Genomic DNA, 25,899 nt, shown 5'->3' with positions numbered 1-25,899 from the left:
AGTCATACAGTACAGCTGGGAGCACGCCCAAGGAAATATATGCATTTAGTGTGCATGCTGCTTGTGTATGCTGATAAATAAATGTGTGCTTGCTTTGATCGGCCTTGGTCAGAGTCCCAGGAAGCTCTTCACTCTCATTAATTTTCTCTCTCTTTCAGTCACCTCTCTCCTCTGCTCATGAGCACACACATTACGACCGCTCGTTATAAAATCCAGTGATTTTTACAATGGCACAATCATTCCTTGAAGATGTCTCATAGCCTCGTTCTGTGAACTGTGGGCCTCCTAATAAACTGTCCGTGTTTTGCACAAGTGGCACTTTATGTTTATGCTCCATCCTAAAACCCGCAGAGGCAAACCAAGCACCTTATTCTGATTTGAAGCACTCCTCCATACTGATGGCATAGCGGGAATGCTTTATTAGCAGAAGAAGTGGCTCTCAGTTGTTGCAGGCTTAGCAGATAGCAAATGAGCTAATCCTCGCAGCTCTCCGTTAGGGATTCAAATCCCTCTGAGGCATGGCTACCAGTGGTGAGCAAACCCCTCGTTTCCACACATCATGGCCCTCAACCGTTTTCCCACCAACAGATACATGAGTATTCACGATGCCTCCTATTATCTGCGGAAAAAGTGGCTGAAATGCACATAGAGAAAAATGTTGGGTGTGATAGTATTCTAAAAGAAAAACATGCACATACATATGAATTTGTAAGCTGTCACTATCACCACGTATTCACATTTCTGCACATCAGCACCATCAAGAAAACCAGTGCTCCTTATCTGGTCACAGATGTATCCTCTTCAGCACCTTGTACATGTAGGTACATCATCGGTGGGGGGGTTCTATGCACTATAGACTTTTATACGGCTTCTTCCTCTTCCATCTCATCTTTCCACTTAAGCTCGGGCACAATGGCTGCTCCTCACCACCGGACCGATGCGCACTTTATCTAGGTTTCAGTGACATCTTCATCAAGCATTTGTCAATGTTGGAGGATTAGATTTACGAGCACAGGATTTATAGCCTGTCCTTTTTTTTTCAGGCCTTTCTACAAGCACACCTACACACAAACACACACACACACACACGAGTGAATGCACAAACAAACACCTACAGGAAACTTGCAGCCATGAAAGCCACTGGCCACGTACATGTCTACCGTACACAAATACGCCCTCAAAAATAAAGGGTTATAGATTGCTGCCAAATAGAGATAATTATGACTGCGAGCTCATCACTCAACACACACATACTGGTCATTGATTGAGAGCTTAATTCCCTGTCTGTCTGCAAAGAAAAGCCCCCCATTTATTTGAACCACGCGGATTGATTCTGGAGAGTTTATTCAGGCGATGAGTCATGTTTGCTGTACATTAGGAGCTAATGCCTTCTATGAGTTGTATAGGTTTTCTGTCACTCTGTAATTACTAACAGTAAAAACACATTCATTGCTAATGTCTGAAAATAAACTTTAAAGTTCAACTCAAACCCAAATATGAATGTCCTTATTATGGTTTATATTTAGATGTCAGGAAAACAAAAGTGTCAGTTTTCTTTGCCTTCCTTTGGATATTATATATAATCATAAAACTGACCAATAAAATAACCAGATTTAGTTCTAACCCACATTGTTTTTAAAATACTGAATAACCTGGAAGGTTAGGGGGAAAAGAGTGGAATAGCATGCTATCAGACCGACCCACCTGGATGAATTTCTGAGTGGCACTTATCATCCTGCCAGAGCGCAGTCCACTGGTGATGCACGAGACAGCTGATGTCGGATGGGTCGTCAGCCAAATAACGGCTGTGTCCCTCACCTTGACTGTACTGAGGAAATCACAACATCCATCTCACGGTTCATTCACAGATGTCATAGACCCTCACTGGTCAGTGTCTGACTTTGTCTCACTGTGGCAGAAATATAGTCACACCGACACTCTGGGATTCAGAGACACGCACACAATGCAAGGACAAACCACAAAAGGAAGCCTTACGTGTGCATCGCTATTCAGGCTGCATGGCATAGACATGCAGTACATTTTTGGCACAAGCAGGAAGTTCATTTTAGGCAGTCTGGCACATGGGCACACTCAGTGTTGCTCCTGCTTGTCCTTCAGGGCTTTAATTTCCCATTTCCTGATGTGGCGAGGGCACTGATCCATTCACCAGCGTGGGGAAGCCCTCTACGATTCTCATCTGTCAGCCCTTGGAAGGCCGAGGATTGATCTCTATAAAGTCTCTGTCATGTTCATACTGTAGCTAGTCAGCAGGAACTAATTACCACCCAAGGTCCATTTTCGACCAAGTAAGAAGTGAGTGTGTATAGTTATCCTGGAGCAAACATGATCCTATGTACAAAACAGTCATTTGGGCTGATGCAAGTGCAGAGCAAAGCTTATTTTGCTTTTCTCTGCTTTATTAGTTAGTATAGGACTATTCTTTGTGAACTGGGCCTCAATCCACGATCCTGACCCCAGCCTGGGACCTCTTTTACTGAAGAGGACATGCATGGTTAGCTTTACTCATCCAGCTCTCCCTCAGCAGAAATGGCTTTATGCCTCACCTTGTCCCTTTCAGCTTGGTGGAGAAAAGGATCTACATTTCCACTTTAAAAAGCATGAGGATCATCCTGTGAATACCAAGTGCCTCGCACAGCCAGGTTTTCAGTGTATAGCTTTCAGGTAATCCAATGTGTTTTCAAATTGTTTATTTACCTTTAAGAAGTACAGTTAGGTCCATATATATTTGGACACTGTTTTTACCTGTTTACTGAAACATATTCCAATTATAGGTATATAATGGACATGGAGATAATGTGTAGACTCTCAGCTTCCTTGATGATAAGAGACCTTTTCACAAAGAGTGAACAACACTCTCCAGGATGTAGACGCATCGATATCCAAGTCTACCATAAAGAGACAACTGCATGAAAGTAAATACAGAGGGTTCACTGTAAGGTGCAAGCCACTCATAAGCCTAAAGAATAGAAAGGCTAGATTGTACTTTACTGGAAACCATCTAAAAAAAGCCAACACAAGTCTGGAAAAACATTCTTTGGACAAATGAAACCACGATCAACCTCTACCAGAGTGATGTCAACATAAAAGTATGGAAAAGGCGTGGAACAGCTCATGATCCAAAGTACATCACATCAGAGGCAGTGTGATGGCTTGGGCGTGCATGGCTGCCAGTGGCACTGGGACACTAGTGTTTATTGATGATGTGACACAGGACAGAAGCAGCCAAATAAACTCTGAGGTGTTCAGACACGTATTGTCTGCTCTAATCCAGCTAAATGAAGTCAAATTAATTGGGCGGTGTTCCAAAATACAGACGGACAATGACCCAAAACATACAGTCAAAGCAACTCAGGTGTTTATTAAAGCAAAGAAATTGAATATTTTTGAATGGCCAAGTCAGTCCCCTGATCTTAACCCAGCTGAGCATGCATTTCACTTGTTGAAGACTAAACTTTGGACAGAAAGGCCCACAAACACAGAGCAACTGAAAGCCACTGCAGTAAAGGCCTGGCAGAGCATAAAAAGGAGGAAACCCAGCATCTGGTGATGTCCATGAGCTCAAGACTTCAGGCTGTCATTGTCAGCAAAACCATTAAAAATAAACATTTTATTTGCACTTATTTAATATGTACAATTACTTTAGAGCCCCTGGTATGAAGGTATTGTGTTAAAAATGCTTTAGTTCCTCACATTTTTATACAATCTTTTTATTTTAAAAAAAAAAGACAGCTTTAAGTCTGCACTTCAACTGCATCTGAGTTGTTTCATTTAAAATCCATTGTGGTAATGTACAGAACTAAAAGTAGAAAGAAAAAGTCTCTTCCCAAATATTTATGGACCTAACTGTAGATAGACTTTACAGTTTGTTTAAAATCTCAGTGATCACGTTACACAGAAAGTTGCAAAGTGTTTTGTTCTTTTTTACAATAGTAGTGCACTGTGATAGTGATCGCTGGAACTATACTGAATTTGGAAAACGACGTTTCAAATTCCTAAAAATCTTTTTAGTAACATCCAATAAAAAGATTCAGTTAACAATACGGTTTTAAAAATGAACACACTTGGGTTTTACAATGTCCTCTAACGTGAAAAAGGAAACCATACTCCTCTTGACTCCTTAATATTTCCGTCTTTAAAATCCCATTTGGAGAGAGTTCACTTTATTGAACTGGGTTTTTTTTTAGTAATAGACTCTGGGAAATATGTTACATAGCAGATATTTCTTATTATAAGCCAGCGCCGCAGCACTGACTCTGCTTCAGTCGCAGGTCTCTACCGGGACTTGAGAACTCCAAGTAAACAATGCCTGATAAAATCAAATTTATCTGTAACAATGGAATTCACTCATTTCTGTGAGACACTTCTGTTGTTTTGACTGCAGATTTTTACAGTCCAAAAATCGTGGGTGCAAGCCATTTTGAGTGCAGGGTGGGAGTTCTTTGGTTGAATGATATTGTTGCATGCTTTATTTTCAGAGTAGCAATAATGAAGACCTGAAAACTGATTTAAGAAGATACTTTTGAGGTAAAGAATGACAAAATCAAGACACACTGTTATGGGGTACCAATAAAGCTCACCAGCAATATATATGCATATGAGGAGAAGAATCTAATGAAAGAGATAACTACTTGCTCAGTCAAACATCACATTCAGACTCCTTCTATCAGCCTCGGTGTATTGACTACAAAGTCTTGAGGTTGTGAGGATAGAAAACCAGTGCAACAACTCAGCAATTGACTTTCAAGCCTTGTTCGTTTAATCATTCAATCCCTCCCTTTTCCATCTCTGGTGGTACTTCTGAATAAAAAGCTTAAGCTTATTAACTTGCCATCCCAGAGGCTTTTATTAATGAAATCAGTCAAACCTTTTTTTTTTTCTCCCTTTCCGACTCCCCTACCTTCCCCACAGTGCGGCACCATCGACTCCGGCGCTTACGTGAACCTGACTCAAAGAAACTTGCAGGATGCGCAGAAGTTTTTACTGATGCATGAGGTGATCCAACCTGTGGTTCCTGTGCCCTACTTCATGGAGGACAACGTCCGCTTCACTCATGTGGCAGTGGATGTGGTGCAGGGGAAAGACACACTGTTCCACATTATATATTTGGCCACAGGTAGGTCTTTAAGATTAAATCTACATATTTCTTTTTCGTGCACATTGAGTTTTGGACCTTCTGATGTCAATGTGTGACATATTAAAGCGTCTAAAAATAAATTTTCTCTATTAGCTTCTTGTTATATGGAATAGTATCCTACATAAACATGTTATTTATTTAAAGTGGGCAAAATTAGAGCTAAGTTTGTCTTAATTCATAAAAAAAGGGTCATTATTTTTCAAATGTTAGCTTTAATTGTTACTTCGACAGCCATGAATATTGGTTGTCACAGTAAAATACTTAAAATTATACTCTCATAATTGAAGTGCACTCTGTACGAGAAAAATAGGGGGCTGTGTGAAGACAAATGAAACCAATCTATCAGTATGATTATCATGTAGACGCCAAAGCTCTGTCTTTGACATGGGTTTAAATCACTTTTTTACCTCCATATGTTCTCCATATGCACTGACGCAACATAAACTATTATGCAGGCAGGCTCACCACATGTCACTCCCATGCAATCCCTCATGAAGAGATCATAAATACCATGAAACAACAGACAGCGATGCATCAAAAGCAGACAGATGGATAATTAATAACACACACACATTCAGCCATTGCACGGTTACCCAGTCTGACGTGCGTGGTGCCGTCTCCTTATCAGTCCACTGTTTGATCATAATGGCGTGACAATATGTGATGTTAGACTTGGCAAGGTGGGGGAAACGGTATCAGCAAGACACCAGATAGGCACCAGGGTGTCTTTATTATGATATAACACAGATATGTGGATTATGAACAGGTGTACTGAGCAGAATTTGAATGTAGTGACCCACTTCACTGTGCTAATGTACCATAAGCCCACTGGGAAATGTCAACATGATCTTCCTGTTGTAGCGTCAGTGTTATTTTTGGATATCTCATATACAAGCATACAAGCTCTTTTTCTCCCTCTTACTTACACACACACGAAAACACACACACACACAAACACACACACAACCTGTTCCAGTTCGCTTCCTCCGTGCTTGGCATCTCCCTCAAAAACTCCCCTCTCATTGTTTGCATGGGGTTGTGATCAATGTAGCATTCGACCAGAGTTGCCCACACTGCAAGTTCCCTAGACACTAACCAGACGCTAATGAAAACATCTGAAATGCTGCCAAGGCCACTGCGTAGCACACATACTGTACCTAATCACATGCCATTATTAACGCCTAAACACACAACACTGATTGGGGCCATTGTGAAAAAGCTGCTAGCTACAACTAGGGGTCCAAAGATGTGAAGGTGTGGGGGGTTTCAATTTGAACATGTGGCAAGCAGTCACCTTGTTTTTCAGCCCTCGTTAGGAGTTCCTGCCCCGAAGCAGTATTTATTTTCTTTCCATTAACGTGAACAGAATTCAGTTAAAAGCAAAAGACTTTTAAATTCATTGTTTACCGCAGTGCTAAACTTTTAACCAGGTAAATCCTTTAAGAAAAAAAACAATGCTTTTCTTACTCATAAGGCATTAATGATTAAAACTTTAGCTAATTTGTCATTTGCAAAAGTAATTAGATACAGTAACTGTGACCTTAGACGTCCCCACACGGATGCATATCAGAAGTAAGACATATACATATATTATGACTAATATAAGCTACATTTGCAACAGCACAAAAATAGAAGTAGGATTACATTAATCTTTGATTAAACAGATAATGCTATAATTATCTATTATAATTTATCTGCTATGATTTAACTTCGAGCAAATAAGAAGTTAATGATTTTGATTAAATAAGAATCGAATGATCTGAAATCGTTGCACTGTATTTTTATTAAACTTCAACATACAGTCACAACATTTTTCTAAAACACGTGTGCACAATAAAATAATCTTGGATTTAAAAATAGAAAACATTTTTAAAAACTAATTTGAAAGTACGGGGTAAGAATAACACCTATGCACATATAGTAGCTGCCTACACATCATAAATAGTATAAGATGAAGGATGATAAATGGTGATACTACTAATTAATACTTTTTTGTCTTATGCCATATGTGTTATTATGTGCCACACTTGTGGATCAGTCTACCTAATGACTGCTGGCCTGCTGAGACTTTTAAAACTTATTTTATTTTTCATATATTTAATGGCATGTTCATTGAAAAATTTCCTTTACATGGTTAATCCTCTTTTATTATATTCGTGTATGTATTTGTTCACTTTAGTTTCCTTTATAGTTACCTTACATCTTTTTTTATCTGTCAGGTGGGTGTCGATATCTAGGTGGGGTTGTAGGGACAGAGGGATGATGAGAGGGATGTGTGAAAAAGGTGTTTGTGTCCAGCTGTGTATTTTTGTTTATTTTCTCCTTTTAATGTGTACAGAAATCAGTTGCATCTTTATTGTATGAGAAGTACTTTGAAAATAAAGTTTTGATTGATTGATTTATACAGTACAATATGAGTGAGTAGCTATCTATTAGCTAGCTAGCTAGATTAGCTAGCTATCAATAGCTACCTTAATGTTAGCCACAATTAGCACAATTAAAGCTCTCTATGTAAGCTACTTTTTGCTGCTCCCTTATTCACACGGGGTCTCCACAGCAAGTAGTAGCCCAGTATGTTTAATTTGGTAGATTTTTAAACCCTTCCTGATGTAACCCAGAAAGAGTTTGTTTCTCCTTCCAGAGAAAAAAACAGTGGATTGTTTGCTTGCTAATCCATAAACTGCACTATGGAGCTACGCCCTAACTAATCAACTAAATTCAGCTCATGTTTCTGGTTCCAACCCAGAACTCCATCCCTTTAATGTCTCTGCAAAGGTAGTAACTCTAAGACCCGTATATTTATGGACTACAGGCAGAGTGGTCTAATATCTGGCATCCAAAACAAGCAAGCAAGCCAACTCCCAAATACCAAAGTAATGTAGCCTTACTGGGATTCTACACTTCTTGCTACTTTCAGAACTAATTGCTTCCTTGCCCTTAGTGCTGGGGGCAAAACCTAACTTCTGCATCCCCTGCCTTAAAAATATCTATTAGCATGTCACGTCTTCCTTAGGCATCACTGTGCACCTAATTATTTTTTCTTCACCCAGGGGATTGCATGTATAATAGATGATATTTGTTTTAACTCTCTCCAAAGAAAATGTGTCCCTAACCTTATCCCATGGGGCCTGCCTTTACAGAAAATAAGGGTCGGAACACATTCACGGTGACATGGATTTACACACTCCTCTCTCTCAAAGCTACAAAGAGGTTTTATCCCCTGGAATATCCCCTCAAAGCAAAGTAGGCCAGAAATCATGGATTCAGGTGTCATATCAATTCCCTGGTTGCATCGACAGTGCTGCATGTTGACGGCATAACAGAGCTCAGCACACCAGTCATCGCCATTCTTTTTGACAGTATTATTTCACAGCCGCTGTGTTAGGAAGTGATTGTTATTTGTGTGCGCTCGCACCCTGAGTTCACATCCAGCAAATATGTGTTGCTGTTGTTTACCCTCCTCAAACTCCTCTATTGCTACCATGGCTCTCTTTTTGCTCTTTCCTCCACCTTTTCTTGTTCAGAAAATGACCCTCCTTCCTCTTTGTGGCCAAATCTTCACCTCAGCTCTGTCTCTCTCTTCTAGATTACGGTACTATCAAAAAAGTGCTTTCCCCGCTCAACCAGTCTACAGGGAGCTGCCTTTTAGAAGAGATCGAGCTGTTTCCTCCCAGGAAGAGGCAGCACATCCGGAGCCTGCTGATCCTGCACAGCCGCAGCGAGCTATACGTGGGTGTGAGAGACCAGGTCATCAAGATCCCGCTCAAGAGATGCAGCTACCACAAGAGCAGAGAGTGAGTACATGCGCAAAGAAACCAACAAACCAACACCGTTAATCTCAGTTGAAATGGTCAAAAAAGCAAATGTGCTTACAACGAAATTTTAAAGCTCCCTCTTTCACGAGATGCTCTTTATCTGAGGGAGCCAGGCCTTTGTGTTGATCAGGGGCCTTTGGTGAGATTAAAAATCCTCTAAATCAGCTTTGTCTGAGCCACTGGAGGTGCCCACGGCTGCCCTGTCTCGATGTCGCTCATTGTCATTGACCCGCCCACAAAACCACATGTTTTCTGCCTCGTGCACTGTCCTGCAGCGACCGTGTGCATGTGTTTATCAGATATATTGAGTTTCTGTCTGTCTGGAAGAAGCTCCATCAAGGTATAAATATTGGCAAAGAAAACCTGAGACAGAAGCCGGGGTGTGAAGACTCACACAGATTGGGATCCCATCCATCATGGCACACAGGAAAGGAATCACACCTGCATACCTTATCTCTCGCACAATGAGCTGTTATTGGAATACACAAAAGACTTAAGGCTTCATATTACAGCTGTGGCTCTGTGATATATGCTGCAGCCATAATGGCACTTCATCACATCGCTGATGCTTTTTTTTTTTTTTCCTTAAAGAGAGAATTCAGAACAGAAAAAAAACAGATAAAAGTAATAAAATCTTGGACACGGACTGGCAGCTACAGGGAGTGTTTCTGGGATCATCACTGACATTTCTTTGAGGTTTGCCTATTTGAAATATTAGACGGCTGTCTCCGTCTTTTGCTGTGTGGCTCACCGATGGGAGGTGTACGATCTGTACAGCCCTTAAGGCCGCATGAAAGACAGGTACTGACGTGTTACTTCTCCCTTTCATTTTGTTCTCCTTGTCTTTGGCCCTGATATTTTGTCTGGACACCTACAGTCACCCAGACATTATGTCAGCCACTTTGTGTGTGCAGGAAAGCATGAGTCTTCCCTTTCTGCAATTTTATACAGCCAGATAGGGTATGATCATGTGTTGCTTGCATAAGCTCACTTGTTTGTGTGTGCATGCAGCTCATTGTTATGAAACCCACGGACAACTTTGTTACATTTCACTAGGGGCATGTCAGGCAGCATTGAAGCCTGCGGCTCAAAGATATGTCATTGTGCTGTCAGTGCAGACTTTTATTTATATGAAAATAGTAACATCGGGCTTTTTATTGCACTCAGCAAAACATCTGAAGCGGATACGGCAAAAACAGACCCAGTTATCTTTACTACAGCATTCTCATGTGGGAGCTGATAAGCTATTTGAGTCAGGAATGTATGTGTGCGCGTATGTGATGGCATGAGTGTAATCCTGGTGTTTGACTGAAGATTACCTGAAAAATCAGTCACTAAACTGTGTTAGGAGATAATTCTAGGATGCTGATGCATTGCAATGCATGATGGTGATTTACATTCCCACTGTAAATTTTCTTCTTTGTCCTCTCCCAAACGCTCTCTGTACCCCTCTCTTGTTTTTTTTTCTTATTTCCTGTGCCGTCACTCTTTTGACACTTTCCCCAGCATCTTATCTCTCGCAGTTCTATATTTCCATACATCACCTATCCCAGCACCTTATCATTTAGCTCTCCCAGTAATCTCCCTCTTCATCCTGATATTTGATTTCATGTCAAGCAACGATGCAGAGGTGTCTGTATGCATACATGACAGGTTAATAAAAGCCCATTAAATGACAAACTTTATTCTCTCCTTTCAGAGCCTGTGTAGGAGCGAGGGACCCGTACTGCGGTTGGGATCTGCTGCTAAAGAAATGCACCACTCTGGAGGAAAGCATCAGAATGAGCCAGTGGGAGCAAAGCATCTCAAAATGCCCTGTGAGTATCATGAAGCTATTGTGTGATGTGCACAGACTTCATTGTAGCTTACTCGCTTGGTGTTTGATTGCTTTATTTTTCTTTTTTCAGCTTTCAAACTTAACAAAAGTTGGCAGAAAACACAAATATCCTTGCTCCACCTGCAAGCTCACTCTCTTTTTTGCATGTATTCGTTTCTTACATTAATTTGTACTCTTCCCCATTGAAAGCTACATCCTGCTCTCCAGATCTTCACGGCTCACGAGCAGTCCCTAAAACCAGCACTGTGAAACATATCCTTCCCAACAACAAAAGACATCTCAGGACTGAACAACTTGACTTTAAGGGAGCTGCATGTACCCTCAGAATGATCGAGAACGCTGCCTCTATCATTCACCTCCGACTGCTGGTTCATTAGCACAACAGCTCTTCCATTTATTTTTAACGTGCACCAGCATTGGGAGCTGTATTAGGGGGTGGTAAGCCTATCAATTTGAGCAGTGTTTCACAGACATCAGTTTCAAGCCAGTCAAGAGTGCTGTGTGGCTTTTTTATGTGGCTTTATATTCAGGGAAATATTTGGCACTCAAGCCATGGCATCTGTCAGCAGAGCTCTGGCAGAAAGCTAGCCAACACCACATCCGCATATCCATTAAGAGCATACATGGACACAATTACACATGCATATATGTGCATGAATAAGCATTACCATTTCAGCAACTGCAACAGTGAATTTTTTCTTTGTGCCAGAGGCAAAAGCTTTATGAGCTCACCACAGCATTTCTAGTCAATATTTCATCAAGATCACATTTTCATTAAAGCAATTTCAGCTTCAAAACATTTAGCTCTGCTACTTATGATCAGTTGAGCATTTTGGTGAATCATTTTAATGTGTGGGAAATTTAAATCATTCTCATATTTGCTCATTAAAAATGAAAGAGGAGCCAAGGCACAGTTAGCTTAGCATAGCACAAAGCATGAAAATAGGGTTAAACAGCAACCCAAACTTCAAGCCTGTAAAATGAAGCCAAGAACTGCCAAAAAATGATGCTCCTCAAATTGGCTCCAAAATTGAGTCGATTCATTTCAGTTTCATTTTATTTATATAGGACCTAATCACAATCACAGTTACCTCAATGTGCTTTTTATTGCAAGATAATGACCCTACGATAATACAGAAAGAGAAAAGAGAAAACTCCAACCATGAGCAACCACTTGGAGACAGTGGGAAGGAAAACCTCCCTTTTAACAGGATGAAATCAGACTTGGGGAGGGGCAGACATCTGCCGCAACCAATCGAGGGTGAAAGGACAGGAATTTTGTTTTTTAAAGGGCTTTAATCTAGAGCTGATTTGCCAATTCACATTTAGTGAGTGGGCAGTGATGTAACCCGCCTGTTTAAAAAGTAATTAATGCTTTGTATAATGAGGAGTGTGGCTGTTGTTGTCTACTAAATCATAAAACTTTACTAAAATATGCTCCTCTTTTCTTTTTTTTGTAACTAACTGTTTCAAAAATATCTCTTTTTGAGGATAGGCCAACTTAATCTACTTCAGTATTGCCCCAAATTACGGTTTCATGTTGCTAGCTAAGCTAGCTAGAAAGTGCTAGCATTAGCTAGTAGCTGCTCTGCTCTGTGCTCCTGTCCAAATATGTTCACGTCTGGTTTCACACAGTCACAGTGGCTTTGTCCATTTTTTTTATATCTTCTCTCTATAAGTTGTTGTTATATGATGTAAAATTTTACAAAACAAAAGTGTAAAAATCAAGTTGTCGACCCATTTTCCTAACAGTATCATATCTTAAAGTAATTGTCACCTGTCTGATCATGGGCATGAGACAGCATGGCTTATCTTTTAATCTAACTGTCATTTGGGGGGGGTTCACATCTCCTCTGCCCCCCAAAATTCAAGCTATTACTTTAAATGCTGATTGAAGATATTACCCGTGTTTCTTGCTGCATAGCCACTAATACTTTAGTTTTTATGCATTTTCAGGTGGCCACATATCACTGCCCACACCACTGATGGGGTATATATTTGCTTGGTTAACCTTTGTCTGGTCTGGTCTAGTCCATTTAGAGTGATCATGAGTTAATCTAAATGAACTTTATATGCTGACACTGAGGAATGGCCAGACAGTAGGAGTCTACAACAATTCAGTCGCAGTTTGTAAAACCTGAAAATAAAGAAGCGTTCTTTTATCACAGCTACAGTTTCACTCCCTGTGAGTCCATTAACAGTTTGCAAAGGCTAAACTGGCTGAATGTCTGTTCTCCTGCGAAGTGGAAGCCTGGAGTTGGAGGCCAGTCAAAGGTTTGCACACTGAGTAGTGTTGTGTAGGCAGAGACAGGAGATACGCTTTACCAACCTATTCATAATCGCCATCTGGCTTCACAGTCTCATGTCTGGAAACAAGCAAAAAAATGTGTTTTGCTGTGGTTTTAGGGGAGGTGAAAGTCTTAGTAACAGAATTTTTTGTCCCAGTTTTAACTCAGGTAAAATGGAAATTTTTACTCAATATTTTTGGTAAGGTATCCGCTTTGCCTGTCCTCCACCAAGCCCAAATCGAAAGCATATTTTTTTATATATATATTTTTTGAATAAAAAGAGACCCCTCTCTTGCTTTTTCAGTCAGTGAAGAAAGTATTATTTTTATATTCCATAAAGAAATATGAGTGCTTTTCATCATCTTTCAGATTTTTTCTATTGTCCTCTTTCTTGCGCCTTTTCCCTTCTATTTTGGCATTTTAATGAAAAAAAACTACATTTCCTGCCAGTAAAAAAGTAATTTTATTTCTCTTTGGATCTTTATTTTTTAATGAGAGATATATACACCATGAAATATTCATCTACCAAATCATTTATAGCCTCGGCTGTAAATGATATTGCAATATTTCTGCATTGGCTGTCGCTGTATAGTTGTTTGCTTTCTAGGCAGCCCATTGATGTTGTCTGCCTCAGCCAAGGGTACCCCATTTAGGCACACAGCAGAGTTCAATTACCAAAAAGAGCGGAGGGCAGACGGTATTCTGCTTCTGCCAAAACTGCTGATGATCACGCTCCCTCTTCCCCTTGTGTGAAAGTGTTCTTTGCATTTTTAAATCATCCTGAAATGTTGCGGCGACATGGCTCATATCATCTGCAGCTCTGAATCTCACAACGGCGCTTTTTTGTATTTAGCTCATACACCTAGGACATCAGTCGTAATTCATAGCGGCTGCAATATCAGAGCCTTCCTGTTCGATTCTGTTTTGCTTCACATATTCAGTTATGAGGCCACTTTTATTTCCTCATATTTCTGTCCTTTGAATGTGTCCATTCACAGCCTTGATCTGCATCTATGAATCTCTATTTTCCCGTTTTTGTCGCTCATCATTTCCTGATGCAATTTTTGTGTATCTTCCTTATGTTTACAGCACATAAATGCACAATTTGGGGTGTGCTGTAGATGTAATGTTTTTTTTTTTCTTTGCATCTATTAGAGGAAAATTGATTTCTGTTTGCATCCACCCATGGGCAGAGCAATACCTTCCTGAGAGCATCCCTCAATGACCATTTTCTGAGAAAGCCATTACTTTCAGGTGTTTTATTTTTGACCTTCTCTGTTGCTGCTAGGTTCGTAATGTTACAGTCGATGGAGGCTTTGGTGCCTGGTCCGGCTGGTCCACTTGTAGCCACAACGACGGAGGCAGTGCAGGGTCTTGTCTGTGTCGGACGCGAGCCTGCGATAACCCAGCCCCGCAGTGTGGTGGGCAGCAGTGTCATGGGATCAGTGTTGAGGTCGCCAACTGCTCCAGGTAAACTACTTTGTTGATGCAGCAGCACATATGTGCAAATGTTTATAAATTGTCTATGAATATCTTTGCATACATCTATGTAGGGAATGATAGAACTGGAACTTTGAGTAACGTTTGAACAGCGGGCACGTCAACATTATTCCCCTATTCAGCTGCTCGGTGACTCAAAACTTTGACAGTTCCCAATAGTAATGTATAAGGTGTACTAGATATGTGGTCTCTAGCCACAGACATAAAGCACGATTCGGCAGAAAGTTGATGTCCTTTTTGGTCACTGTATTCAAGATGGCGGGGCAATATAGACTTCTACAAATTTTAAATTAAGGCATCAGTTTCTTGGAAGATGTAATTACAGATTAATCAATATGTATTTATAAGTGCAACATTGATTTTTTTCTATAAAGTAACCTTGAAAACGACTGACTGTACCTTTAAGAGTGAGGTCGAGAAAGTTAGTTAATTTCCTGGAGAATTGCATCTACTCCTTTACAGCCAGTCATTATGTGTTGCATCCTCACTGTCACCTATTTAGGGCTAACAAGTGTTGATTGGGCTTTGGCTTTTTTTGCACCGCATCAGCTGACATGACTGTTTTTAACTCTCACAGTTAAAGTTGACGCTGCATGACTCTTCAGGCGGCTATACAAGGATATGAGCATATTCATTCATGAAGGATGAGGCATTTTGATGAAGGGAAGTTAGAAACAGTCAATTAATCTTTTGCAGTAATAAATGTCTGAGCGTAATCATAAATGCTTATCTCAAACTCGGAGCCTATTATTACATTTACAATGAAACAGACACGTGAAAACACATCCCTTTATCTGATTTGTTTCACTGGCTCATTTTCCCTTAATATGTGCACAAAGATTGGTCTGATCGCCCGCAAGCAGCACAGTGGTGAAATGGTTAGCACCATTGCCAAAAAGGGAGAAGGTTCAGATTGCAGGCTGGTTGGAGGCTTTTTTGTGTGGAGTTCAGATGTCCTCACTCTTCCCGTGTGGCTAAATTGACCGTAGGTGTGGATGTGATGGTGAATGACGGTGTGTTTCTCTGTGTTAGCCCTGAGAAAGGTCGTGCTGTTCCTCTGAGCAACATGCGATGAGGAATGGCTTCTCAGCCAAGACATTCTTCTTAAACAATAAAGACAGGACAATCTGGTTCAAGCAAGACCAATTGCACAGCTTCTCAATCAGTGGCTAAAGTCACAGACTGACATTGCTTCGTCTGTTACCATAGAAATGGAGCGTGGACCCCCTGGACTTCCTGGTCTCCCTGCAGCACCACCTGTGGTATTGGCTTTCAGGTGCGTCAGCGTTCCTGCAGCAACCCGACCCCTCGCCATGGCGGACGAGTATGCGTGGGCCAGAACCGCGAGGAGAGGTGAATAATGCAAACGCAACACCCACACGCATACATTGGTCAACATGAGCCGATTCAAGTAAAAACAAGCTTTACAAGTGTGTTTGGATCCATGCATGTTTAAGGAAAGGGAAAAAGAAGAAAACTTTTTTCCCCATAATTTGCAACCTGCTGTTAGAAAGTACGACTTTGGCTGTGACTTTTTGTTTTCCTCCCCGCCTTCCCCCCTCACTTCTGTCCAAATATGTGACAGCCAATTAAGGAATAAGTGGGATAGGCCTGCGCTTGGGTAATTATCTGGCTTTCACACACAGACTGAGTCCACGTTTTGAAGCTTTGGAGGCTTTGCTGTAGAATAATCGCCTTTTTAAAGATGTTTGTGTGGTTTCTAAGCAACCTTGAAGGCCTGAAAAAAACTTTCAAGGAGAAAGTATGCGAAGAAGCAAGGTAGAAAAGGTCGAGAGATGAGTTTTCTTAAGTTAAATGAGGTCAATTAAATAAGATGAACCTGAAAAGCACTGAGGAAAACTTTAAGATCTTTAGGTGTGTTCGAAAAATATACGAAACAAGCTGTCTTAGAGAAAGTTAATTCCATCCAAGTACAGAGTGGCATTCCTTCTTGGTGTCCATAGTGTCTGATGTTTTTCATCCATCCCCTGCTGTTAACCCGAGGTGAAGGCTGTAAAAGTACAAATAAACACAGTTCAGAGGATACAGGGAAGGAGAAAGGAGACAAAAATTGTTACCAGTTGTCACCATGGCAACAAAAGCAGCATGATGGGTGAGTAATAGGATACGGCCTTCAAGGATGAACCTTATATTACTTGTTTTTCTTTTTTTTTCCTTTTCCCAGCACTTTTTCATTTCCTCTCACTCCCTCGTCTAACCTGCTGCCTCCCCCCCCCACCCTCTTCCACTCATTGCTGCTCCTGGAGCAGTCCTTGAGAAAGTGACTGCTCCGCCACAAGCCCTGAGCAAAACATGTACAGAGTGACCAGCACAGCCCACTTACTCAGGAACCAAACCCAAAAAAATGCTGGCTGGCACTAAAGACCACAGGAGGCCAGAAGCGCATTTTACACCTCCCACCCTTCGATTTCACTCTCTGAGCTTTAATCTCATTTGTTTCATCTCCCCTTCCATCACTGCTTGCTCTGTTCAGCTATTTAAAACACCTTAGGCCACCTTAGAGGCCAGCTGTGAGAGCTGGAAAAGGATCCTTGTAAGACAGGAGTGAAAGGGGAGGAGTCTTGTGTGTGTGTGTGTGTGTTAAGTGCTTGAAGAGAGAAATGAAGAGGAAAGCAGAGACACTGAAATAAAATGTGTTAACAGATGAATTATGCTGTGTCAGTTTGAGACTGCCCGAGGGAGGAAAAAGAAAGGGATGCTAGAAAAGGTGTATGTGTGTGTCCTGGTGAAGCAGGAATGTTTATTGCTTGTGCCACAAAACAAATTGGGAAGAGATGTAAAAAAAAATCAGGTGATCAACACAGTGTCCAAAAAATTTCAACCACCTCTGTCGTTAAAAGCGTGAGGCGGACTGGCGTTTTTTTAGATTCTGCTCGCTGAGCGATTCTTTTAATGCCAGTGGAGGCTTTTATTTTATGAGGCACTGGGTTTCTTTCATAGGTGCTAGACATCTGCAGCAAAGACACGCTATACGCTGTTCTTGCTTCAAGCACTCTGTTGGGATTAACTCGCAGGCCTTATGTTCACAGATCCATGCATATGACACGAGCTTATATTTACACAGACACGCATATTCGCAAAATACAACGATTCTGAGGGCTAAATAAACTTCTTTTTCTTCTTTCTTTTTTTGCATTAGCCAACAGGCCTCCAATAAGTCTGGCCCTGATTGTTTGCAGCAGGCAAAGCTTTTAAAGATAAAGCAAATGCTATGAAACAGCAGCGCTACGGGCTTAAATCTGGCCAGTTAATGCCTGCATTTATGAACCTTCTGTTGGTATTTCCCTCAGCACACTGACAGCGTCCGCACTGCTTACTCAGCCTATAGCGGGTAATTAGCCTCGCTTTTGGTTTGATCAGCTCTGTGTGTTTTACCGAGAAGGGAAAAGGATAAGATGAGATGGAGCAAAGCCACTTACTCGTCTGAAATGATTAGTGTGTATGATGATGATGATTCTAAAGCTCTACATATTGATTGCGGACATGTTTTTTTTTTTTTTTTTTCATATTGTGTTGGGTTGCTGCAGTTAACGCGCACGACTTGTTTGCACGGTCGTCTGTGTGAGCATGTGTGTTTGTGCATCTTCCCCCTTCTATCGGGCTTTCGCAAGATTGTAATCCACACTTGTTCTCACTTTTCCACACTCCTCCTCCCTACTGTATCGTACAAGCGCGCAGATTAGTAGAAGTGGAAAGAAAGACGTTGCTCTAAGGATTCTTAACAACAAGGAGCGTACAGAATGTGGCGTTTGATTTGCTGTGAACAATAGCCGAGTGTTTGAGAATGGTACAATGGAAATATCCAGCCTGAGCCTCTGGAGAAAGGGTTTAAAGAAGACTCGGTTTTCTTCAAAAAGCGGTCATCTGCAAAAAGACAACAAAATAGCAATAAAAGCAATTTTATAGCATGTGTAAGAGTTATAAAATAAATTATAGGGCTCTAATTAGACTGGCAATCGTCTGTAGTTAATGCCTAATGAGGATTGAGCTATTAAAGTATTTTAGACATCGCCATAATCCTGTCTTGTAAAACGATGTAATTACAGATGATGCATGCACATGTGAGGCTTTTTTAATAAGCTGTGTCAATGAATTATGCAAACTACATGTAGAAGTTGTGTTTTGAGATTCAATTTTCTTAACTGTACTTTGAAGCCACAGTGGCTAATACAACATTATGCACAGACATACGCTACAGACCTTCAGACTCGCACCGAGCTGTGTTCTCTGCACTCCAAGGCCACATCAAAGAGGGATGTTGGTTTTTACAAAAGTTTGTTGGAAGTGAAGTTTACACGCCTTTTCAAACATCCCTGTCTTGTGGTCTGAGCTATTTGTAGTTGTAGCGCAGTGGCAAGGTTTCAAGAGTGCGGTGACGTCTTCGGTGTCCTTCATATATAATTTCAGTGGTCTGTCAGATAAAGAAGCTATTCCATTTTCCACAGACAATCCTAGAGACTCCTATACATGATTCAATAAGGTATCCTCTGTGAAAGCTTTTAACCTAACTCCTGTCAGAGCTACAGATGAAGTGTTATTGGACACTTTAGTTACTTCTTGGAGGGTAATAACCATCTTAAAGACAGCTGCTTATGAGTTTGATATTAAACATGACATGACAGTGTTGTTTACAGCTTGTTGCACTGACATGAAGTGCAGAGTGGTCAGTGACGCAACCTGGAATACAGAGAATGAGACTGGTTAGAGATACATTCACCTTTTAAGCAGTATAAACTCACAAAAGTACTCGATAACTCTCTCTCTCTCCTGCTGGAGATCTTGAATTTATCTTTGAGTCAGGACTGCTGCAGTTAAAGGAAGAAAAGTATTTCTATCTGCATCTATTTGCAGACTAGTGGGGCAGAGCAGGCGCTATAGATAGACATTGTTTAATACAGAAGCAGAACGATATGATAAGCTGAGTTTGAGGATGGTTGCTGAGTGGCTTGCAGATGCATAGCAACCATGGTCAGGCTAAATCGGCTTAAGTAGAGCGTCCTACTGTGTGTGAAATTTGCCAGTTGGATGTATAGGAGACCATTAGATAATCCATCAGCTGAATGTGGCTGCGCTTGACTACTGTGAGTTTAAATCTGTGCTTATGTGACTTCTCAGGTACTGCAACGAACACTTGCCCTGCCCGCCACACGTCTACTGGTCCGCCTGGTCGGCGTGGGAACGCTGCACTGTGCCTTGTGGCGGCGGCATCCAGTCACGCCGGAGAACCTGTGAGAACGGCAACGACTGTCCCGGGTGTGGTCAGGTATGTCATGCAGAACAATGCCTCTCATATGCACCGTTCTAACACCCGTCTTTTCTCTGTGGCTGTTCATTGTTTGGGAGCTCAGCTTAAGCCATTTGATGCGACAAAGCGTCAGTGGTGATGAAATGGGAACATCTAACACGACCAAATCCCCCGGCTATATTTATACAGTGGCAGCAGCCATCAGATTTATTACCAAGACCTATTTAATACCATGCACGCACACACACACACACACATACTGTAATCATTCCACATATGAATAGGCTTATTTTCTGCCACAAAGATGTCTCCAAAGCAAAGATGATGCAAGGAACTGTTGAAATACGAGTGTTCTTCTTGATGACAGAATGATGTGATGCTTGTGTTATTTCTGCTGCTATTTTCATACACGCACAGACTCCCTCATCCTCAGTCCTGGTAAAAATAAGAGAGAACGAACATGATAGCTGTAGCGCCTTGTCCCCCTGTTGAAAACGGATTAAAGAATATGGGTCAGGGCCTTGTGGATGCATGGGATTCTTGAAGTGTATTTCTGTTTGTTTGCGTGTTTTCTTTATCATTTTAAGTAGACGTTTGGATTTTTTTAATGTTATAGGCCCAACGCTGAATGTTTTTAACTTCTTTTGACTTAGAAACGAAATAAGAATTATATGTATTTTCATAGAATTTTCATGTAAAAGATTGGACACAGACATTCACTTGGTTGAATTAAATAATTGGGTGCTTTTTGCTTTTAGAAAATTTCAGTAAAATGCTGTAAAATATTGAACCAAATCACATTTAGCAGGAAAAAAAGGCACATTACAGAGGTTGTGAAATGGTCTGTTGTAAAGCGAAATAATACAGTGTACACGATGAAACATCCCACGCAAGACCTTGATACCTCGCGAGCACATATAGTATGTGATAATTGCCCGTGACACATTAGTCGCTGCAGAACACCCAAATAAAAAGACTGACCTCCCATTAAGTAGCAATTTAGCAGTCGTACCTTATCATCTCCTGCTTCGTGCACCTACAGAGCCACACGGTTCCTATGGTCATATTTCTGTCATTGCATGGTGGCCATTAACACGATAGGAATAGAGCAACTTGTCATTAGGAATGAGGGAACAGGACAGGAGATGTTAAAGATGGTTCTGTGTGTCCGTGGAGGTGACAGCGTCGTCGCAGTTACAGTCGTACTACACAAAGGAAAGCAGGAAAGGTCAAACAGGCACTTTGCATTGACTCTTATAAATTTTCTGTTTGTTTAGAAAAGTTGTCTTCATCCTCCTTCTTCCTTCTTGCTCTTGCATTTTCACTTGCTGTCCCTTTCTCCTTTGTTTTGTTTTCTCATTGACTCCTTGTCTTCTAACATTGTGATATGGACTTAATTAGGGACGTTTCAGGCACCGGAGAGGTAATTACATACTGACTTCAGAGGCAATTCTTTGCCGGGGAAGACTTATTTGGACAGTTTTTCTAAGTTATATTAGAGCCACACATTTACTCAGATCAGAGAATCATTTGCTGCCTTTTATTTACAACTCGTATAAGGTGCTAAAAGGCACAGCTGTTAATGTATAACAAGTGCTTCAATGCATTTAAAGCACCCATATCCACACACATTTCTATTCAGACCTTAAAGATTTCCACATATGATGGGGATAATAACAGCAACGGTAATTTCAAGAACCCCCAAAATGTGATGGAGTTTATTTTTATGTGCCATCTGCGTGCGTTTCTTTCCCCGGACACATGTTTAATTAAACAGAAGGAGACCACACGCACAAACACACACATGTCGCAGCTTCTGTCATCACAGCTACTTTATTTAGTCTGGGAATCCTACTGAGACCTGGAAAGGGTGTTAGATCGTCAACAAAGGTGCGCGTATGTTCATTTGCGCCTTCGCGTTTACCTGTAAGGATTTATATTGTCACAGCCACCTGTGGTCAGCTCCAGGTGTTTGTCAGATAGGTATTGACAGCAATAGGTTAACATCTGCTTCTTGTTTTGAAAAAGAAAGAAAGATTTTAAAACTTTTTTGGAACTTTTTTGACGAGTGTGCAAAGTTGAAATAAGTTGGCGATAAATATTCTGTTGTCAATACACTCCCAACATGTGGTAAAATGAATCCCTGAGCAGAAAAAAAAGTTCAGTTGTTACTTTTTTTGTGATTTTTGTTGATCCCTGAAGCAAACATTTCTTTGCTTATGCCCCTCCACAGGGTGCTCGCAACACAGTCAGAAACAGAATAGCTCAACTAAAACTAGGAGGGATTCAGGTCAAGGACGTTTCAGTTTAAATCAAAGAGTCCTCGCTCACTATGCAACCCCGCTACCCTGAAAACAAAATGCTGCCAGATGCTTGATTAAAGGAACAACCTCTCTCGGTGCTTTATTTCCATCAAACCTGCCCTTACGTTGCCCCGTGTGTCATAGCCATAAGCTTCAGCTGCAGGCTTACTTCAGTTCAGTGCCTCATTTTTGCTGATGAAAAAGGCCACATAACTGCAACTTCATCAGTCTGAAGTCCACACAGTGCTGCTCCATCACATTCGGTGTATTCACTCTACAGTGTTGAGTCCCCAGGGAAGCTAGCTAAGCTAGATAGGAAATAAAACAGTAGTGATGCACTATAGCTGCAATACAGTACTTAACCCCATCTATTCCTGTGACTTAAAACTTTACCACAGAATTGGAAGTGTGCTCAGTCAACCTTGGAGGAATTGGAAGCAAGGTATTTTTTTCCCCAGTATTGAGACAAAAAGCTATTATTTGCCAGAGGTTATGAATTCTGGAAACAAGGCAAAAATAATTAAATAAATTTAGAAGCAGCTCGCTCACGGTGTTTAGAGTGGGATCATTAATGTAAGCTGGGGAAATTTCATGCTGAATTTATTCCTGCTATATGTTCCATGGCCAGATAAACTTTTCACAGGCCAGGAAAAATATACCTTGTGCTTCGTATTGACAAAGTTTGTGCACACAGGTGAAAATTTACAAGTAAAACTGTAGTGAGAAAAAAACCCACAAAGGACTTAGTTTTTACATCAGCTAGCATAGCAAGAGTGCTGCAGTTGTAATTGTAACAACAGGAGTGCAGAAAGAACGATGTTGTAACATCATGATACATGAGCATCACTGCAGCCCCGACAATAAGCATCAAAAGACAAACACTGTGCATTGAAAGGGAAGTCAGATCAATTAATAAGGCTGTAAAACAACCTAGAACTTAGTGATTATCCATTTACTTTACATTATAAAGTGCTTTGGTGAATCTATGGCACTATATAAATAATTAAAGTGAATTATTGCACACAGACAGGCCTGAATCATGTAGTTTTCTCTCTTTCCTTCATGTCTTACAACCAGTCTTGGCGTCGTTACCCATAAAAAAGTGTTTTACACATTATTGTGTATTACGTATTACTTTACTTAATTATTCCCTGGAGAGAGTAGTTTGTTACACTACTTGTTTCACTGTTCATGATATGTACTTAAATGCATTGCCACATATTTACCAGTTAGCAGTATAATCCTGAGGCTCAGTCCTACACTGATACAAATCCCTGTCCTAATAGGATAGGACACGCTTACAGTTTTTCTTTTAGTGCTGAAAAGCAGCTGAAAGAGACTTCATGGCAATCATCACAGCAATTCTACTGCGGAAGCATGCGTAGGTGGCAATGGATGCTACAATGCTATAAGCCTGACTGCTCATCGATGCCATTGTTACCTGCCAAAACTCAGGCTCTGGCTGCTGGGCTGGGGTCAGCACACACTCAGCTTTAAGTCACTCTGGGAAGTGATTGTATAGTAGCTTACACAGAGCCTGCGTTGTGTCAGCAGTCTAACGTAGGTGTTTCTGTCCTGGATGCAGATTGCAGTTTCGCACTCTTGTTCTTCCTAAAAATCAAAGTAATGTCCACATGTTTGCTTGTCACAAGTTGTACACTGCTCCACCCTTTTTTCCTCCTCCCATGTACACCAACTGAAATAAGCTGATTGTAGCTCAAGTGCAAAAAGGCATGTTTGTCATATGTTTGGATCACACCGCCCACATTTCCTGGGACATTTCAAAGTAAAAGCAAATCAAGAGAGTATGTTTGGATAGATTCAACACAAGTTACAATCAGTTACCACATACAACTGCTGACTCAAGTCAGAGAGCAGAATAATTAGGACTGTTATTTATAAGCATGAAGTAAGCAATGAGATAGAAGGAAGAAAAATGGTTGTAGGTGATTAGAATCTGTAAAACTTTTCAGCGGCATTGACAAATAGATCTTTCTTCAACTTCTGGGGGGAAAAAATGGAGAGTTGGTCCCTGTGTGATTAAATAATTTTCACTCCCCTAAACCTCCATTAATTTCTCATTTTTCAAATCACATCCTCAGCAGCTTACCGACAAAAAGACCGACCCGTGTACGGCGAGATCTACAGTCTATCTACATTTTTATTAAATGATGCATTACTGCCGAAATTCAAGCTGTGTCACGTTTTGCATATTTACACTCAGTTTCAGCGCATTAAAGCTATGAAGTTACTATGTTAGAAATGATCTACAATTTAAAAAAAAGTTGTGAAAAAGACAGCATATAAGAGAGAATTTTAAACTAGATCTTGCCGAGAGCTCCAACTTCATTGTGAATGCCACGGTTTTATTCCTTTTAGTTCCTACGGGTAGATGAAAGAAGACTTCAGAGTTGTGCCGTCTTCAAGAATACATCCTTCACTATGGTATTTCCTACTTTGTACAGTAAAGTATATCAAATGTCTGTCACATCCAAGGATCAAAAGGAACCATTCTTCTCTGCTGAATATGCCTGGCAGAGTTAAATAAGTCAACGTGGGCCAGGCAGAACTGACAATGCACAGAGCTGCTTAATGAAACTGAGAGCTGTTCTATTTACCTGTGAGGAGTTCAGTTGTGCAGCCAGCCTGTGAAATGAAAGTTAAGCACACACTGTTTTTGTGTAGGCAGTCTGGCAGGTGAACGCACTTGTGTTCGTGTGTGTGCATGTGCGTGCGCGTGTGTTTTTGTACTGCTCCGTTTTAGTTATTGTGTGCGCACTGGTGTGTAGCCTGCTCCTGGCCGAGAGCGAGCTTCATTATGGAGTCAGACTGGTAGGCAGAGAGAGAGAAAGAGAGAGGAGTCTGTGTTTGACAAAGTGTGTTTTGGTCGGTGCCGCTAATTGAACTGATGTGTCACCGAGACTTGAGGAACATTAGGCCTCCGTCTCTGCAGACTCGACCACAATAGATAAAGACGTAGGCACCGGAGAGGATTAGTCACTCTCACATCTGGAGCGTACACTTAAACGTCTGGGTTCTGCAGCAGTATGTAAGTGCAGCCATCCTTATATTCACAGAAGTTTTCCTCTCTGGCTCACGCACTCACTGCTCTCCCAGTCCAATAAGAAGTTTAATGAGTGTAATGATGGTAGGAGGCTGAAGAAGCACGACTCCTTATTATTCACCTCCCACAGCTGACCGTGACAGAGGCCCTTTTGTACCTACACACACATTTTGTTTCTTCCACACACACATAAGTAAAGATATACAGGGTATTTCGGCCTTACACTTTACATTCATACATTTTCCAGTAAGGAAAGAGGCTGAGGGATTATGTTTCCACAGGACTCAAACAGTATGTTGACACTCACACTGGCTCTCTTTCTTCCTTTCTCCCTTCCTCCATCCTCAACTTGTATCCCGTTAGTCTGTAACACCTAAAAAATAGGCAGAAAGGTCTGTGGATGGAAACAGAATGAGATAGGAGCTGAAGCCTGAATCCATAAGTCAGCCATGGATAAATGTATAAACATGCACGCGCTTCAGGCACAGTAACAGACACGGACAAGTCAGTGCAAGGTGCCAAAGTAAGAACTTTGACTCAATAGTCAAGCTGACAGCCTTGCATAGACACATACACACAAACAGCCCGACCACTGCTTCCATTGCTGACCAACCAGACCGTTATGATGCCATCAAGCATCCTTCCACCCAGCCCTCCTGAGCTCCAGCCAG

At 41.1% G+C, this 25,899-nt stretch overlaps 1 protein-coding gene across 3 annotated transcripts in view; it reads left to right on the top strand.

Moving 5' to 3' along the window:
• sema5a (sema domain, seven thrombospondin repeats (type 1 and type 1-like), transmembrane domain (TM) and short cytoplasmic domain, (semaphorin) 5A) overlaps window positions 1-25,899 on the top strand; it is a 156,596-nt gene that overhangs the window by 80,618 nt on the left and 50,079 nt on the right. For all 3 annotated transcript variants that reach the window (XR_014875996.1, XM_085172123.1, XM_085172121.1), the window contains exons 10-15: window positions 4,930-5,134; window positions 8,742-8,949; window positions 10,670-10,787; window positions 14,384-14,565; window positions 15,805-15,948; window positions 19,732-19,879. Coding sequence is in view for 2 of the 3 variants with exons in the window: in XM_085172123.1 (XP_085028249.1) it covers window positions 4,930-5,134; window positions 8,742-8,949; window positions 10,670-10,787; window positions 14,384-14,565; window positions 15,805-15,948; window positions 19,732-19,879 (1,005 nt within the window). In the remaining variant the exon portion in view is untranslated. The remainder of the gene's footprint in view (window positions 1-4,929; window positions 5,135-8,741; window positions 8,950-10,669; window positions 10,788-14,383; window positions 14,566-15,804; window positions 15,949-19,731; window positions 19,880-25,899) is intronic.

This window comes from Neolamprologus multifasciatus, chromosome 9, assembly GCF_963576455.1.
Source record: "Neolamprologus multifasciatus chromosome 9, fNeoMul1.2, whole genome shotgun sequence".
NCBI lineage: Eukaryota > Metazoa > Chordata > Actinopteri > Cichliformes > Cichlidae > Neolamprologus > Neolamprologus multifasciatus.
This window is presented reverse-complemented; position numbering and strand designations above follow the sequence as displayed.